The sequence below is a fragment of the Dendropsophus ebraccatus genome, chromosome 1 (genome assembly GCF_027789765.1).
Source record: "Dendropsophus ebraccatus isolate aDenEbr1 chromosome 1, aDenEbr1.pat, whole genome shotgun sequence".
In the NCBI taxonomy this organism is placed as follows: domain Eukaryota; kingdom Metazoa; phylum Chordata; class Amphibia; order Anura; family Hylidae; genus Dendropsophus; species Dendropsophus ebraccatus.
In genome coordinates, this window is record NC_091454.1 from 40287519 (window position 1) to 40304029 (window position 16511).

Below are 16511 nucleotides of genomic sequence, written 5' to 3' on the forward strand. Positions count from 1 at the left end.
GTAAAGTATAAGATATCGACTGCATTTTGTCTATTTATGAAGATACAGACTGCCTTTGCAGTCTTTATCTTTTACTTTACCCAATCTTCTTGTTCGGTGCAGCAAGGCCGGGGCGACGCCATCTTGATTTAGTCACTTGCGTTTCAGCGGTGGAACGCAAGTGACGTCATCAAGATGGCGACGCCCGGCCTTGCTGCCGCTCTGCATGACGGGAGTTTCCGTTCTTGCGCAGGCTCTTTTCTAGAGAGCCGCCTCGAGACAGGAAAGTAAAAAGTGAATAATTAAAAAAAACGCAGCTGTAAAAATAATTAATTATATTTACAAATATTAATAAAATAATTATTTACATCTAATTAGGGAGATTTTCGTCCATGATTGGTTCTCTTTAAAGGGAACCCGTCACCCCCTGTACCAGGGGTGAAGGCCGCCCGACCCCCCGCTACAGCCCCGAATACTTACCCCATCTCGCCAAGTCCCGTTCCTGGAGCCAGTCCCGGGACGGAGATATCATACATTGCTGTAGTATTGGCAGCGATGGTGCAAGGTAGCAAGGTACAGCAGTGCACTTTCAACTACCTTTATACATGCGCTGTAAAGTCCTGTACTCACTGTACCATTTTCTAGATGACCACAGGATCACTGTCCCACCACACCAGTGAAGGTGTTATGATGTTAAGACATGTATCCTGGTCTAAGATCCATATATGTACAGACTTTCGCATCGGTCAGGACCATTAGCAAGCGCAAGTGACAGGAGATGTCCTCCCGTTCTCCAGCATCGGCGGGAACATCACTTTCACTGGTGTGGTGGGACAGTGATCCTGTGGTCATCCGGAAAATGGTACAGTGAGTACAGGACTTTACAGCGCATGTATAACCTCACCACATACATACATGTCATTAGGGGGCGTAATACAAGTGCCACTTACCCTTTGATGTTGTGGTGGATCATAGTACACACATGACAGTCACTGGTGTGTTAAAATTGTCAGATACTTTGTGATTGTGTGATATTAATTTGTTCTATACGAACCTTTGTGACCTTTTACCTGCGTTGGCCCCTGATGATGCATACCGACTGTGATGCTGAAACGTGTTGGGAAGGAGGTCTGTTTGATCTCCTTGACTGACCTGAACTGGACAAATATAGTTCAACGACATTGAGGAGCAAAGTTGATGACTATTGGTTTATGTATTTAGTACTATGTGGTAGTCTAGAGGCGATAGTGACTACTGACAGTCTATGACTTATACTGAACGTGGGACGAACAACTGTGGACCTATACAGAACTCCCAGATATCAGTTAGGACTGTACGGTAACGTCTCCTCTATTGTTTGACTACACACCATTTGGAGATATTTTGTTTATACATTGTTAGTGTCCTTATGGACATTTTTTAAGTATTTGATATAATAAAAATATATTTTTAAGCATATCCTTTTTTTGTAGTTTTTGTTGGTTTTTAATAGAAGTTATTTACAAATCTGTATAACTTTCTGACATCAGTTGATTTGAAAGCAATTATTTCCGCCGGAGTACCCCTTTAACTACAGCCATAGAATACCAGGATGTAGTTTAATTCTTGAGATATGAACAAACATGGGCTTTAATGATATTTCTTCTGATTCACCACATCTCCACACCCAGCCCACTGAATGTGAACTAAGCAGCAGGTATACAATGTATGCCTCTCAGTCAGTATAGAGATGGAAGGACTCTGGCCTGTAACACAAGTCTCTCCTCCTCCACACAAATCTCTGAACATTTCAATTCTAAACAAAATGATTCACACATCTCCAGCCTTGACCTGCAGGAACAGCCTGGCATGTCCTCCACTCTGGCTCTTGCCTACCTCTTACTCTTCTTCTTTTTTTCGGAAAATGCTGGCTGCTGTGCTGTCAACCAAAACATGGCCACTTTCTTCCAGAGACAGCCCCACTCTTGTCTCCAGTTTGGATGGGGTTTTGCAACTTCATTCCATTGAAGTGAAAGAATACTTTCAAACCACATCTGAACTGGAGATAAGAGTGGTGCTGTCTCTGGAAGAAAGTGGCCATGTTTTTGTAGCGCTGGATAACCCCTTTAATACTGTGGTTCTTAAATGTCGTAGCCAGGCCAGACATTAGTACTATAAATGGCTGTAAGTTAGGGATCAGGAACATTGTATTGTTTAATAGATGTCTTACTGGAAATAAAACAAAGGAGATCAAATAAAATTGTCAACAATTTATTGAAAAATAACCACAAACCCCAAGAAAACAGTCTAAAATGCCAAATTGTGAAATAAATTCCTGCAAAAAAAATATCTGTGACTGTGCTATGGGTTTCGTAGGGCGCTAAAGGAGCGATAATCTGCAGGGTCAGAGTCTCAAACACTTTGGGGGAGAGTTATCAAACATGGTGTAAAGTGAAACTGGCTCAGTTGCCCTTAGCAACCAATCAGATTCCACCTTTCATTCCTCACAGACTCTTTGGAAAATGAAAGGTGGAATCTGATTGGTTGCTAGGGGCAACTGAGCTAGTTTCACTTGAGGCTACGTTCACACAGAGCAAAAAGGAGCGGATTACGCAAGGAAATATTTCCGCCTGAAATCAACTGACGCTGAATTTCGAGCAGAATATAAGCAGAATGTAAGCAGAATCCCTGCGTATTCTGCTAGGAAAGTGTTCAGCTCGTAATCAGCTCTTGACAAATTCAGCGCGGAATACTCGAGGAATCCGCGCTGAATCCGCATGCATTCAGCGCTGAAATTCAGCGAGTATTTGGTGAGTAAACTAGACTATACCAGAACATATACTAGAATCCTCCTCCCCCCCCCTTTTACCCATTTCCGCGCTGATTCAGCGAGTAATTTCCGCTTGTATTCCACGCTGAATACGCGCGTATTCAGTGCTGAAACAGAAAATCAGAGCCCCATTGATTTGTATAGGCTTCCGCTAGCGGAAGAATGAACATGTTCATTCTTCTGGCGGAAAGCGGATTAGTTCAGTGTGGAAATTCCACTGTGTGAACTGCAGAGCAGAATTTCCATTCAACACAATGTAAATTAGCTCTGCACCTATTTAACGGCTGAAATTTCAGCGCTGATTCAGCGCAGAAATTCAGCTGCTTTTGCTCAGTGGGAACGAGCCCTTACACCATGTTTGATAAATCTCCCCCTTTGTATATAATACTATTGGTTTCCACACTGTACTTTTATAAGGAAGCATGTAGTACAGCATTACGCTGTGTAATACTTTCTTACATACATTACTTCCCTTTTTCTTCATTGCTGTTACCAGCTCAGAAAGTAAAATCCAATAATCAATAAAATGATTGTGTGCCTTCAATTGGTAAAATGAATCAAGTGCCACCATAACATTACTATATCCAAGAGGATTAATGGACATTCTCACTTTTGGCAATAAAGGAACCTTCACCTTGTAATCTCAGTCCCAAAAACACTGGTCCCTGAGAGTGATCAGATAATAATCTATGTGCATAGATACAAGCCTTATAGTGGTAAATGATGCCAGCATGAACTATAAAGCCAGCCCCATATTGTGCGGTAGTTCAGCAACAATAATTGAAACTGGTGCCAGAAAGTGTCAGAGCTTTGTAATTGACTTCTTTTAAAAAAATCGCAAGTCTTCCAGTACTTATCAGCTGCTGTATGTCCTACAGGAAGTGGTGTATTCTTTCCAGTCTGGAGAGTAACAGAGGTTTTCTATGAGGATTTGCTAATGCTCTGGACAGTTCCTGACATGGACAAAGGTGGTAGCGGAGAGCACTGCAAAGACTGGAAATAATATACCACTTCCTGCAGGGTATACAGCAGCTGATAAGTACTGGAAGACAGGAGGTTTTTTTTTATAGAAGTCAATTACAAATCTCTGGCACCAGTTGATTTAAAAAGGAAAAGAAATGGTTATTACCCCTTTAAGGAGCTTTAATCTAATACTCCAAATTGTTTAGAAATCAAATATAAATTAGCGTCAGCGTTCGGTGCACCACGGAAAATATAACAAAAAGTAACCCAAAAAGACTATGTCAGACTGGTAATGGTCAGATTACCACTCTGATACTATATACAGACTGCATAGCAATGTTTAAAGAAGCACTCTAGGTTTTTGTGGGTTTTTCCTTCATGAGTAACAGGAGGCGTGGTTTTTGTGAACTACAGGATTACATCATCATCAGATGACTCTATGGCAGCTCCCAACCTAGCTCCTCCAAATGTGCCCCCATGTATAGTGTCCTGCTGAAAAAATTATTTCTGCCTTCGGGCCTGTTCACACTACAGAGTCAGCGCCGAAATTCCACTCGGAATCCCCGCCCTCGTACTCCTGTCTGCTATTTCTTTTAATGGGTGGCCTCGCTTGCCTTCACTCTCCGCACCTTTCCGCTCAAAGAACTGACATGTCATTTCTTTGACCGGACAGGCGCATCCCATTGAAAAAGATAGCAGACGGGAGTCAGCGGGCGGGGGGTTCCCAGCGGAATTTCAGCTCTGATTCTGTAGTGTAAATGGGCCCGTATCTAAAAAACAGGAGTATACAGTAGGTGAGCCCATACAAGTTATATATCTCTATTTACTCACACTGGCTCTATCTTCTGTTGCCCAGAGTGTCGTATGAAACTGCATCTCATATGATACTCTATAGTCAGAAGTTCTGTCACTGAGCTATCACTTGCTGCACATAGGACTTCAGGACTAAGGACTCTCTCTGCCTCTACAAATCCTGAGGCATCATGGAAAATGTTGGCCTGAAAATGTCACCTTACTTTGAGAGTCGTATCGGTAGTGAATGGGAATCTGGATAGCAGACAGCCCGTGTATGCCATATAAACTAAAATAGGTATGTGTCATTTATTATTTAATAACAACCTTATGCTGCACTGTAAAAAAAAATCCCCAGAGTGCTTCTTTAACAGCACCAATGAAAGCTCCTCCTAAGACTCCTGCGGGGAAGAGTCTGTAGTGGTATCTGCTAGAGTCACATTTCCTGTAGGTTGATCTTCCCGAGATAGGTTTCTAGATTCAGCGATTAAACGTTTTACTCCCACCATCCATTGACTGACTTCGTTGACATGATCAACCATAAGAGACCGATGAATTTCATCTGCAGAATCCAAATTCTGGCTCTTCAGCTCTAAAAGGTAATGAAAATAGCCATAACTAGTGTATATGTAAGAAGGGAACTGGAAAATACACTACTAGTGGATTTCTACTGAATAAACGCCATTTGTATTGATCAGTGACAATTCCACAACACAACAAAGTTGATAAAACTACAATAAAAAATATGAGAAAAAGACTGATGTAACGAGGGCTTACCCTTTACCAATAAGCTCATTCTCTTTTGTACAGATGTGGACAGCTTCCCATTGTTCCACATTTCTTCTAACACAGTTAACCTCCGTCTAATGTCGGTAAATACTTGAGGCTAAAAAGCCAAAAAAGCACAATTATTTCTAAAGGATTAAAAGAAATACTGTAAACAAGAATTAAAATAACAAAAAATTTTTATTCCACTTGTATTTCCCTTAAGAGACTGCCTCAAAACCAGTGAGAAAATCGAATAGCCCTGAGCCACAATCTCAGCAAACAGCCGATTCTACCTAGAGAAGCCCAGGAAAGAGACATGAACTGGCAGCTATTTAGATCACTGGCTGTCCATGTAATACAAAGAAGAAATGGATCTGCCAGAAAGGAATTGTTCTTAGGGCCCTATTACACGGCCTATCCGTCCGATTATCGCTCTGTGTAATAAACACAACAATCATTGGCTGATCTTGATATAGGTATGGACCTATAATTGTAGGCCGTTGACCGCGCATCACTATGTGTAATAGCGGTGGGCGATTTCCAAACTGTATACATTACCTATCCATGCTGCAGGGCTCCTCTCGCACTCTGCTTCTCCCCGGGTCCCGCGCACTGCAGCTCCAGAGCGGCCTGTCTGAGCTGACAGGCCACTCAGCCAATCACAGGCCAGGACCGCCGCAGCCAGTGATTGGCTGTGCAGCTGAGACAGGTCGCTCTGGAGCTGCAGCGCGCGGGACCCAGTGAGAAGCAAAGCGCAAGAGGAGCCCTCCAAAGTGTATACATTACCCATCCATGGTCCAGGGCTCCCCTTGCGCTCTGCTTCTCCCCAGATCCCAAGCGATGCAGCTACAGAGCTGCCTGTCTGAGCTGACAGGACGATCAGCCAATCACTGTCCAGGACCAGCGCGGCCAGTGAAAGGCTGATCGGCCAATCAGCTGAGACAGGCCGCTCTGAAGATGCAGCGCGGGATCTGGGGAGAAGCGGACCGCAAGAAGAGCCCTGGACCATGGACAGGTAATGTATGCAGTTTAAGCATGGGCTGCAAGGACATCGGTAACAATGTCCATGCAGCCCTTGTTAAACGATTATTGGTCCCAGTAAACAAGCAGATCGGCGCTCGTTTACAGGTATTATCGGGCCGTGTAATAGTACCCTTACAGTGATAGTTCTGACTCATAGGTAGGAGAGGAGTCTTATGCAGAGGACCTCCCTCTATAATTCTCATAAGCCCCAACAGGAAACACAGACAAGCACTTAAGACCCTATTACATGGGCTGTTGGTGAGGAGCAAGCGAGCGCCGACCTGTTAGATCAGTGCTCGCTTACTCCTGGTTTCCTGCTCTCTGCCGGCGCTACTACACACATTGACAACGAGCGGGTACAGGGGGTGGGGAGGGTACGGGATCTAAAGATCATTCTCGGAGCCCATAGCAGATAGTGGTGCTCCGCTGCTGCTGCCGCTAATCCTAATACACGGAGTTACGGCCAGCAGACCGTCGTTATCATTCAAAAAATTTTCAACATCTTGAAAGACAAGGATCAGCCAACATTGTGCATGTCAGCTGATTGTTGCCTTTTAACAGGATCTATTATACCAATCGATTATAGGCCGTAACAGCCGATAATTGCCCAAATATGGCCGATATTCGCTTGGGGTATTAGGACCTTTAGGTCAACCTCTTTAAGATGCCCTTACACATGATAGCATCAGCCAAGGTTGCAGTATATGTCACTTCAGGGGTATATCAATCCTAGGGAACACTTATGGGATATGCGATAAGTGTCCTAGATTGGCATACCTCTGTCGGCACCTGCGCTCCCCCAATAATTGCGGGTAACTAAGATGACAGGAACCATTTACTAACACATACAGGTTACCATTAAAGGATTTAGAATTAAAGATAGATGGTGATAGTTATATAGATTTCTGCAGGACATACAGCAGCTGATAAGTACTGAAAGAGTTGAGTTTTTAAGTAACTAGAAGTAAATTACAGATCTTTATAACTTTCTAAAACCAGTTGACTTGAAAGAAAAAATATGTTCGCCAGTGTACCCCTTTAAAGAACCCAACAGCTACTGACTTGTCTGTTTAAGTAAGTACTCCCCCATAAGACAACTCTTTGCACTTTGCAGTGTGCAATTTCTCTGTTATTCCTAATGGCAATAGACAAATGGGTCTTACCGTTTCCCTTGTCGAATGGGTGTGTGATTTAACACCCCAATCAGCGTCAGACATCCAGTCAATTTTTTTATTTCCTAAAAACCTGTACAAAGTCTCCAGAACCATTACAATGACAATGTATGGGGAGAACTCTGTAGCCCACAAAAAATTGCAACACTAATATGTAAAAAAAAAACAAAAAAAACAATGCGGTAAAAATCAACGCAAGGTGTAACAAAAATCCACCTTAGCACCTTTATTCACCTTAATGGAATCCTTACAGGCCTCCAGGGCTTGATTCAATGGAGTCAAAATGTCCTTTACGTTGACAGAAACCTGGTCCTCTGCTGGACTGGAGCATTTCTTCCCGTTATCTATAAGAGGCGAGCTCATGGGTCCTGAAGGAGGTGGGCCAATATTACTGCTAGGAGGTGGTGGCGGCATCAGTGGTGGGGTGGAGGATGGGACGGAGGATGCAGGAGGCGCTAAAACAAAAACATTGAAGATTTGAGATCCACATCCTATCCAGACCATGGAATAAAATAACAACGTGTTAAATGATACAAGTCCCTAACTAAATACTTTGTCCAAAAATAGAATGAAATGTGCCTAAAAATAGTGGTACACGAGGCAGGTTACCCATCACCCTATCATATAAGTAGCTACAATCCAATCTAAAGGCTGAATACATACAGATAGACAGTCCACAGTAAAGTGGAAAAAGGACCAGAGTGGCATTGTGTGTATACAGGTGGTGCACGAGGAAAAGAACGTAGTCCCAGTACAGTAATTTAGAAGACAATCCCGGCACTCACTTCTTTCATCATCATGCAATTTTATTCGGTTTATCAGCTGTTCACACTGAGGTGGTTTATGGAACCGAATAAAATTGCATGATGATGAAAGTGGTGAGTGCCGGGATTTTCTTCTAAATTAGTCCACAGTAAAGAACCTGAAGACCTTTATAGATTATTAAAAAAAAAAAAAAAACACAACATCCAGGGTTGAGGTCCTGGACACAGCCCCCACCGATCCCCATCAGTTGCACCACCATTCACTTTGAAGCCCACCCCTGAGAATGCCCATTTTTATGCACATTTGTACAAGCATGCCCATTTAAAGGAAAAAAAAAATCTATTTATGTTTTTACATAAGCAAAAGTTAGAAAAATTCCTAATGTACACTATTTATGGGTAATGCACATATAGTGCTATTTCCCTCAATTGAAGGCAGGCTTCAATTTTTCTAATAAAAACGTGACGGTCGATATACCTGAAGAGTCCAGCAGGGAGCGCAGTGTATGTAGAAGTATAGGAGTAGAAATCTATGTAGGAAGTACTGTATATGTAGTGGAACCCCCCCCCCCCCATACTGCCTGTTGCCCATACACTCATCAACCTCCCTCCCCGTGCTGCCTGTTGCTCATGCATCTCTCTCTCCCTGTGGTGCCCAGTGCTGAGCAGCGGGGTGAGCGGTAGATAAGAAGCGCCAACCCCTCTGCATGGCACCAGGCAGCGTGGGGAGGGAGGGAAATGCACGGGCATAGGGCAGCACGGGGAGGGAGGGAGATGCACAAAGTAGCATGGGGAGGGGGCACAGGGACAATTACACTACATATACTTTCTACATATACTGCGCCTCCTGCTGGACCTTTAAGGTATAGACCGGGTCGTGAAGTCACTTTTTTTTTTTTAAGAGAAATTGAAGCCTGTCTGATCTACTAAATTGAGGGAAATAGCACTATATGTGCATTTCCCATAATTAGTGTATATTAGGAATTTGTCTAACTTTGCTTATTTAATAACATATTAAAAAATAGTTTTTGCTCTGAGTTCTCCTTTAATAAACATTTTGTAAGACAATCCAGCAACAGTCTGGCATGTTGAAGTTTAGCTTCCCCAAGAGAGATAGGCTGCCCTGTATAAGACAGCGTTACCCCTCCCATTTACTACCACCATTTATAATACAACTCATCCAAGTATGCAGATGGGGGATTGGGAGTGACAACTGGCAGCCAAATAGCTAAAATGTATGGCCAGCTTAAAGGGAACCTGTAAGCTTAGTCATGCTGTAGGATAACATAAGGGAAGACATGCTGTTTCCAGTGGTCTCTCACTTATTTCAAACTTTGCAACAGTACACAGCAGATGCCAATCACTGCTAGGGGAAGAGTCACGGATATTCATTAGGAGCCTTAGTTGCTTTCTTCCAGAAAGAGCATCTCTCCTGTCCTTGGTATGGGTTTTACAGCTCACTAGAATGAATGAAGCTGAATTGTAATACCACACACAACCTGAGGGCAGGGGTGGCGCTGTTTTTGCAAGAAATAAGCTGTATTTTCTCCAATCCTGGATAATCCCTTTAATTGACAGGGAGGTTGGGAGTGACAACTGTTTTTCTCTATCACTGTGAATAGGCAGAGACCTGTCAATCATTAGCGGGTGAGTACCACTGACTCTTCTCTGGCGGTGCTTGGCATATAAGATTTTCTAAACTACTGCAAAAAATAAGTAACAGACCGCTGGGAACCATGTCTGCCACTATGTTATGCTGTTGTTATAATGGCAGCGTAACTTAGCTCACAGAAAGTCTTCCTGCCATATGAAAAAACTTTTGACATCGCAGAGACATGTCACATGTTCTGATCTGTCGGGTTTGAGACCAGTTTTGCTAAATGACAGGGACAATTCCACACAGAACCGCCCTCTGTGAGTCCCTAACACTAGCAGTCTTGGCACAATGATGATTCATTGTGTACTGACAGGGCTTTACTCCAGGATGATGTCTGAGTCAGAGATAAGTGTCACTACGTGGCGGCCTCCTCTCCTACCTGCCGGAGAGCCTTGTAGGGGAGCCGGGACTCTCTTATTCAGAGGGGTACGCTTACCACCTCCTGCAGTCTGTAAGCCATAGGAGAACTGGGGAGGGTCATTCCAGCCCCTCTCCTGGTTGCCTATAAAAAAAAAGGGTAAATTCAGCTTCCAACAGAGCAGCATCCAGTCACATACTGAAACTGCAGCTATAGGCTGGGTTCACACTACGTATATTTCAGTCAGTATTGTGGTCCTCATAGCAACCAAAACCAGGAGTGGATTAAAAACACAGAAAGGATCTGTTCACACAATGGTGAAATTGAGTGGATGGCCGTCATATAATGGCAAATATTTGCTGTTATTCTAGAACAACGGCCGTTATGTTGAAATAATGGCCGTTATTTACTGTTATATGGCGGCCATCCACTCAATTACACCATTGTGTGAACAGATCCTTTCTGTGTTTTTAATCCACTCCTGGTTTTGGTTGCTATGAGGACCTGACAAGAGGACCAAATACTGCCTGAAATGTACTGTGTGTGAACCCAGCCATATAGTGTTACCTGCTCTGTACACATCACACTGGGAGTGACACATACTAATAATCATCCCTACTGATGTACATACCCTCTGCCTGCTGTGTCCATGGGGAGAGTCATGTGGGGGGCTTCTGTATCTACCAGGAGAGTCATGTGGGGGGGCTTCTGTATCTACCAGGAGAGTCATGTGGGGGGGCTTCTGTACCTACCAAGAAAGTCATGTGGGGGGGCTTCTGTATCTACCAGGAGAGTCATGTGGGGGGGCTTCTGTATCTACCAGGAGAGTCATGTGGGGGGGCTTCTGTATCTACCAGGAGAGTCATGTGGGGGGGGCTTCTGTATCTACCAGGAGAGTCACGTGGGGGGGGCTTCTGTATATACCAGGAGAGTCATGTGTGTGGGGGGGGGGGGGGGCTTCTGTATCTACCAGGAGAGTCATGTGGGGGGGCTTCTGTATCTACCAGGAGAGTCACGTGGGGGGGGGGGGGGGCTTCTGTATCTACCAAGAGAGTCATGTGGGGGGGCTTCTGTATCTACCAGGAGAGTCACGTGGGGGGCTTCTGTATCTACCAGGAAAGTCACGGGGGGGGGGGGCTTCTGTATCTACCAGGAAAGTCACGGGGGGGGGGGGGGGGGCTTCTGTATCTATCAGGAGAGTCATGTATGGGGCTTCTGTATCTACCAGGAGAGTGATGTGGGGCGGCTTCTGTATCTACCAGGAGAGTCACATGGGGGGGGGGCTTCTGTATCTACCAGGAGAGTGATGTGGGGGGGCTTCTGTATCTACCAGGAGAGTCATGTGAGGGGCTTCTGTATCTACCAGGAGAGTAATATGGGGGGGCTTCTGTACCTACCAGGAGAGTAATATGGGGGGGGGGGCTTCTGCACCTACCAGGAGAGTAATATGGGGGGGGGGGGCTTCTGCACCTACCAGGAGAGTCATGTGGGGGGGGGGCTTCTGTACCTACCAGGAGAGTCATGGGGGGGGGGGGGGCTTCTGTATCTACCAGGAGAGTCACGTGGGGGGCTTCTGTACCTACCAGGAGAGTAATATGGGGGGGCTTCTGTACCTACCAGGAGAGTAATATGGGGGGGCTTCTGTACCTACCAGGAGAGTAATATGGGGGGCTTCTGTACCTACCAGGAGAGTAATATGGGGGGGCTTCTGTACCTACCAGGAGAGTAATGTGGGGGGCTCTGAACCTACCAGGAGATTAATGTGTGTGTGTAGGGGGGGGGGGGGGCTTTTGTGCCTACCAGGAGAATAATATGGGGGGCTTCTGTACCTACCAGGAGAGTAATATGGGGGGCTTCTGTACCTACCAGGAGAGTAATATGGGGGGCTTCTGTACCTACCAGGAGAGTAATATGGGGGGCTTCTGTACCTACCAGGAGAGTAATATGGGGGGCTTCTGTACCTACCAGGAGAGTAATATGGGGGGCTTCTGTACCTACCAGGAGAGTAATATGGGGGGCTTCTGTACCTACCAGGAGAGTAATATGGGAGGCTTCTGTACCTACCAGGAGAGTAATATGGGGGACTGCTGTGCATATTGGACGAGTAACATGGGGAGCTGCTGTGCCTACTGGTATTTATAGAAGGGGCTTCTGTGCCCACCAAAGACCGCAATGTGGGGGCCTGCTGCATCCCACCAGGAAAATGATAGGGGGGGCTGCTGTGCCCACTGTGAAATTTATATGAGGGTCACCAGAGACAGCAATGTGGAGGGTACCCACTGAGAGAGTGATATGAGGGGCTTCTGTGCCTATGGGGATAGAGACCTTGGGGTACTGTTGGGCCTACTAGAGAGCAATGTGGGGGGTTCTGCATGCACTGGGGGAGTGCCAGGGTGGTAGGCGCTTCTGCTTACTAAGGAGATGTTGTGCCCACTGAGTAACATGAGGGGCCACTATGAACATAGTAAGGCTGCTGTGCCTACCAACAACAACTGATGCCTGGAGGAATGCTGGTGCTTGTAGTTCCTCTCCTAACATACAGTACACATAAGGTCAGGGATGTCCCTCTCCCTCCACCCCAGAGATTCCCTGTTAATAATCTATAGGCAGTGATCTGTGCTGCCCCCTCACCCCCTGTAAGCACTGGTGAGGACAGTCATGTGATGGACACCACCTCCTGCCCTCTGCCCCCGACCACCAGCCCCCAGCTCCTCACCCTGCTCTTACCCGGCTTCACATACAGCTCAGCCATCTCTCCCTCCTCCTCTGCCAGACAGGAAATCCCACGCTGTCACTGCTGCTTTTGCTTCGTGGATGCTTTTTTTTTTTTTTTTTGGATCTTCAAAACTTTATTTGTCCGCATTTTTCACAGCATGTTCTGCCTACTGGGCGCTGTGTTGTACCAGTGTATAGTGACTACAGTATTAGGCTAGGTTCACACATAGTATTTCCTTCAGTCTTTTGGTCAGTATTTTTTTTTTTTTTAAACCAAACCAGGAGTGGGTTAAAAACAGGCAAGCTGTACAAATCTTTCCATTATAATGTTTCTTTGTCAGTTCCAATCCTCATTTTGGCTGTAAAAACTGACAGAAATACTGACCAAAATACCATGTGTAAACATAGCCCTACAGTGTATTTTTGAAGTATAGGTATACAATGGCAGATCCCAACACACTGGTCAATAGTAATAGTAGAGCACCAAGCTGGGTTCACACTAGGTATATTTGAGGCTGTATAGCAACCAAAACCAGGAGTGGATTGAAAACACAGAAAGGATCTGTTTACTCTTATGTAATATCCCTAATAGATCTACCTGTTAGACATCCCTTTATATAATATCTTGTGGTAGTGACCTATCTAAAACAGCATACTTGTGCATTTATCCTATATACTATCTATTACATTTATCCTATATACTAACTAATACAGCATACTGGTGCAATCATGCTATATATATCGCTGTGCGTATCCTCCAAGGTGATGTCTGGTTAATAGTATAAGGATGTGCTACATATCTGCTCTATTATAAGTTTATACTATATATTACAGTATACTGGTGTATTCATCCCATATATTGCTGTTGCATATCTTCCAAGGTGATGTCTGGTTAATAGTATAAGGATGTGCTAGATATCTGTTCTGCTATTAGTTTGTATACCTCATTACTGGTTGATTTATCTTGTTGCCAGTGATCATTGATCATATGTAATCATATATCATTCCCTGATGAAGCTGCACTATATTTGACAGCAGAAATGTGATGGAACGAATACACCTGGACCAGCTGGTAGTCCTAGGTGCTTCATCTGTTTATCTGTGTTAACTATATTTCCAGACCTTTTTAATGGTACCAATGTGCCACCTGGTACATTAATACTGTACATATTTTGCTACTGAATGAACAGAGCATGCGTGGTAGATAGTGGAGAGGTCAAGCAGCTGCTCAGCGGGGATGCTTACAGTCCTACCTCTACCAATTCTATATTGATAGTCTAAAGATAAGCTATTAACTAAGAAATACCGGTATACCCCTTTTAAAACATAATATTCTTATACATCCTAAAAGGGAGAGGGTTTATGAAAAACGTGCTCAAAAGTAGGCAATTATGTTTTTTAATGTGCTGGAAACTATCTATTCATGGTGGGAGGGGGGGGGGGGGGTCACTGCAGATGTATCAGAAAGGCTGGCCTTGCACTGTGTTAACCTGTTATGTCATAGGTATACATTGTCAAAAAGGGATGCCAACATATAGCGTGGTGCGCCGGCAGCCTCTATATGGTCTGGGCTGTGTTCCACAAAAAGACGCTGTGGGAATATAACCTGGTTGCCTGTTCTGATAAAAGTAAGGTTATTTTCCATGAACGTCAATTTTATCATTTTTTTAAGTAGATATTCTAAATTATTCCATTCTGCAGTCATTATATAAATTGCCCTTTTTGCTGTCCATGAAGCTGAACAGTAATTTATCCAGTAAGCTGCCAGACTGAATGAAGCGGGAGGGCCATGCCAACAAACGCTGAATAAAGAGTCTTCCTCTAATGGCGTCCAACAGGGCAGTTTCTAGGTAATTTTGACTACAGGGCGAATCTTGATAAAAGCGCCCCCCCCCCCCACACACACACACACACATACACACTACGCCATTCGCCCCCCTCCTCCACACACTATCCCCCCTGACCCCCCCCCTCCTCCACACACTATCCCCCCTGACCCCCCCTTCTCCAAACACCATCCCCCCTGACCCCTCCTTCTCCAGACACTATCCCACCTAACCCTCCCTCCTCCACACACTATCCTCCCTGACCCCCCCTCCTCCACACACTATCCCCCCTGATCCCCCTTCTTCACACACTATCCCCCCTGACCCCCCCCCCCCTCCTCCACACACTATCTCCCCTGATCCCCCTTCTCCACACACTATCCCCTCTGACCCCCCCTCCTCCACACACTATCCCCCCTGACCCCCTGACACTACACTACCGACAGGACAAAGGTAAGAGGATTACCCCCACCCATTGGTACATGCTGCGGGGGTCCCGATCACTCGGTGACAGATGCTTGTTCTGTCACTGAGTACCTTAGACGCCGCAATCGCTATAGATCGATATAGGATCGCAGCTGCCTCTCATTGCCTCCGGCCCCGGACACACTGATGTGAGCGATCCCGCACAGATCAGTAAGCCCCTCAGTCAGAAACGTATATGTACATTCCTACTGCACGGGGTATGTGCAGTAGGAAAGTATATATACGTATTACTGACGGGAAGGGTTTAAGTACTGAAGATCTATTCTGCTATGTAAAAAGAGCATATTCAACAGTGAAAGTAAAAGCAAACATTAACTATTTCAGTTCAAGATATACTGTATATTTATGGGTTAGGATAGTGAAGCTTAATCCAATGTTCTGTAAATCGAAAATATCCTCCCATATGCCTATGAACATGATAGTGAACCCACCTCTGATTATTAAAGTTATTTATTACATAGATATAACTTTGACATATGAAAAGAAGAGTCGACATCAATACTTTTTTCCAATGCCCCAAAATTTATTAAGAACAAGTCCACTGAGAAACTAGTGGTCCATTTATTTACAGTTAAAGCGTATTTTACAGTGCAGTCCTGGACCTTACACATTGATCAGGATAAACACTTATAGTATCTATTTCACAAAATAGTTTTGTTAACACTAGATTACCTTACATCTGTTTTTTACATCGGGTTGGGTCAACTTGCAGCTTGGCATTTGGGTGTGATCACCTCCTGACACCAGCTTTGGACTTGTCCCTTGAACTGGAGGCAGCCATTTTGCATGCTTGACTTATTGTATATTTCTTTTATTGTACATACAGTCCTTTTTTATTACTGATATTCAGGCACTTTATGATTGCGAATTCCTTCACTAGTTATCATCAGCCTACAAAATGGTTGAACTGTCTACAGTATGTAGAGGTCACAAGTACGGTTGAACTGTCTACAGTATGTAGAGGTCACAAGTACGGTTGAACTGTCTACAGTATGTAGAGGTCACAAGTACAGTCCAATAGTGTCTTGTTTATTGACCAAGGATGAAAATCTGCCCTAGACAATTAAACCTTTTAGAACATATGATTCTATGCCCTACGTGACCACAAAAAATCACAAAGGATTACCAAGGAGTGCAAGGTGTATGCATGTCAGTATTCTCCTCTACCTCTGTAGGAACGTAAGAGATCTATGTTACAA

At 44.5% G+C, this 16511-nt stretch overlaps 1 protein-coding gene across 2 annotated transcripts; it reads right to left on the reverse strand.

Annotated features, from left to right (window-relative positions):
* Positions 1–4846: 4846 nt before the first annotated feature.
* On the reverse strand, positions 4847–13097 carry SRA1 (steroid receptor RNA activator 1). 2 transcript variants are annotated; one of them, XM_069954111.1, is made up of 5 exons: positions 13013–13097; positions 10307–10429; positions 7741–7961; positions 5321–5429; positions 4847–5135 (listed from the first exon to the last, which is right to left on the reverse strand). In XM_069954111.1, the coding sequence occupies exons 1-5, from the start codon at positions 13035–13037 to the stop codon at positions 4936–4938; spliced, it is 678 nt and encodes a 225-aa protein (XP_069810212.1). In that variant the 5' UTR covers positions 13038–13097; the 3' UTR covers positions 4847–4935. The 2 variants fall into 2 exon arrangements, with proteins under 2 accessions (XP_069810212.1, XP_069810213.1); XM_069954112.1 differs by lacking the exon at positions 10307–10429.
* Between the last annotated feature and the right edge of the window lie 3414 nt (positions 13098–16511).

Excerpts from the sequence above, each read along its gene's own strand:
- SRA1 (XM_069954111.1), bottom strand. The coding sequence starts at position 13,037 with ATGGCTGAGCTGTATGTGAAGCCGG. Across the intron at positions 5,430-7,740 it reads CCTGTAAGGATTCCATTAAG|CCTCAAGTATTTACCGACAT; the intron begins GTGAATAAAGGT and ends TTGGCTTTTTAG. Across the intron at positions 5,136-5,320 it reads AATGAGCTTATTGGTAAAGG|AGCTGAAGAGCCAGAATTTG; the intron begins GTAAGCCCTCGT and ends ATTACCTTTTAG.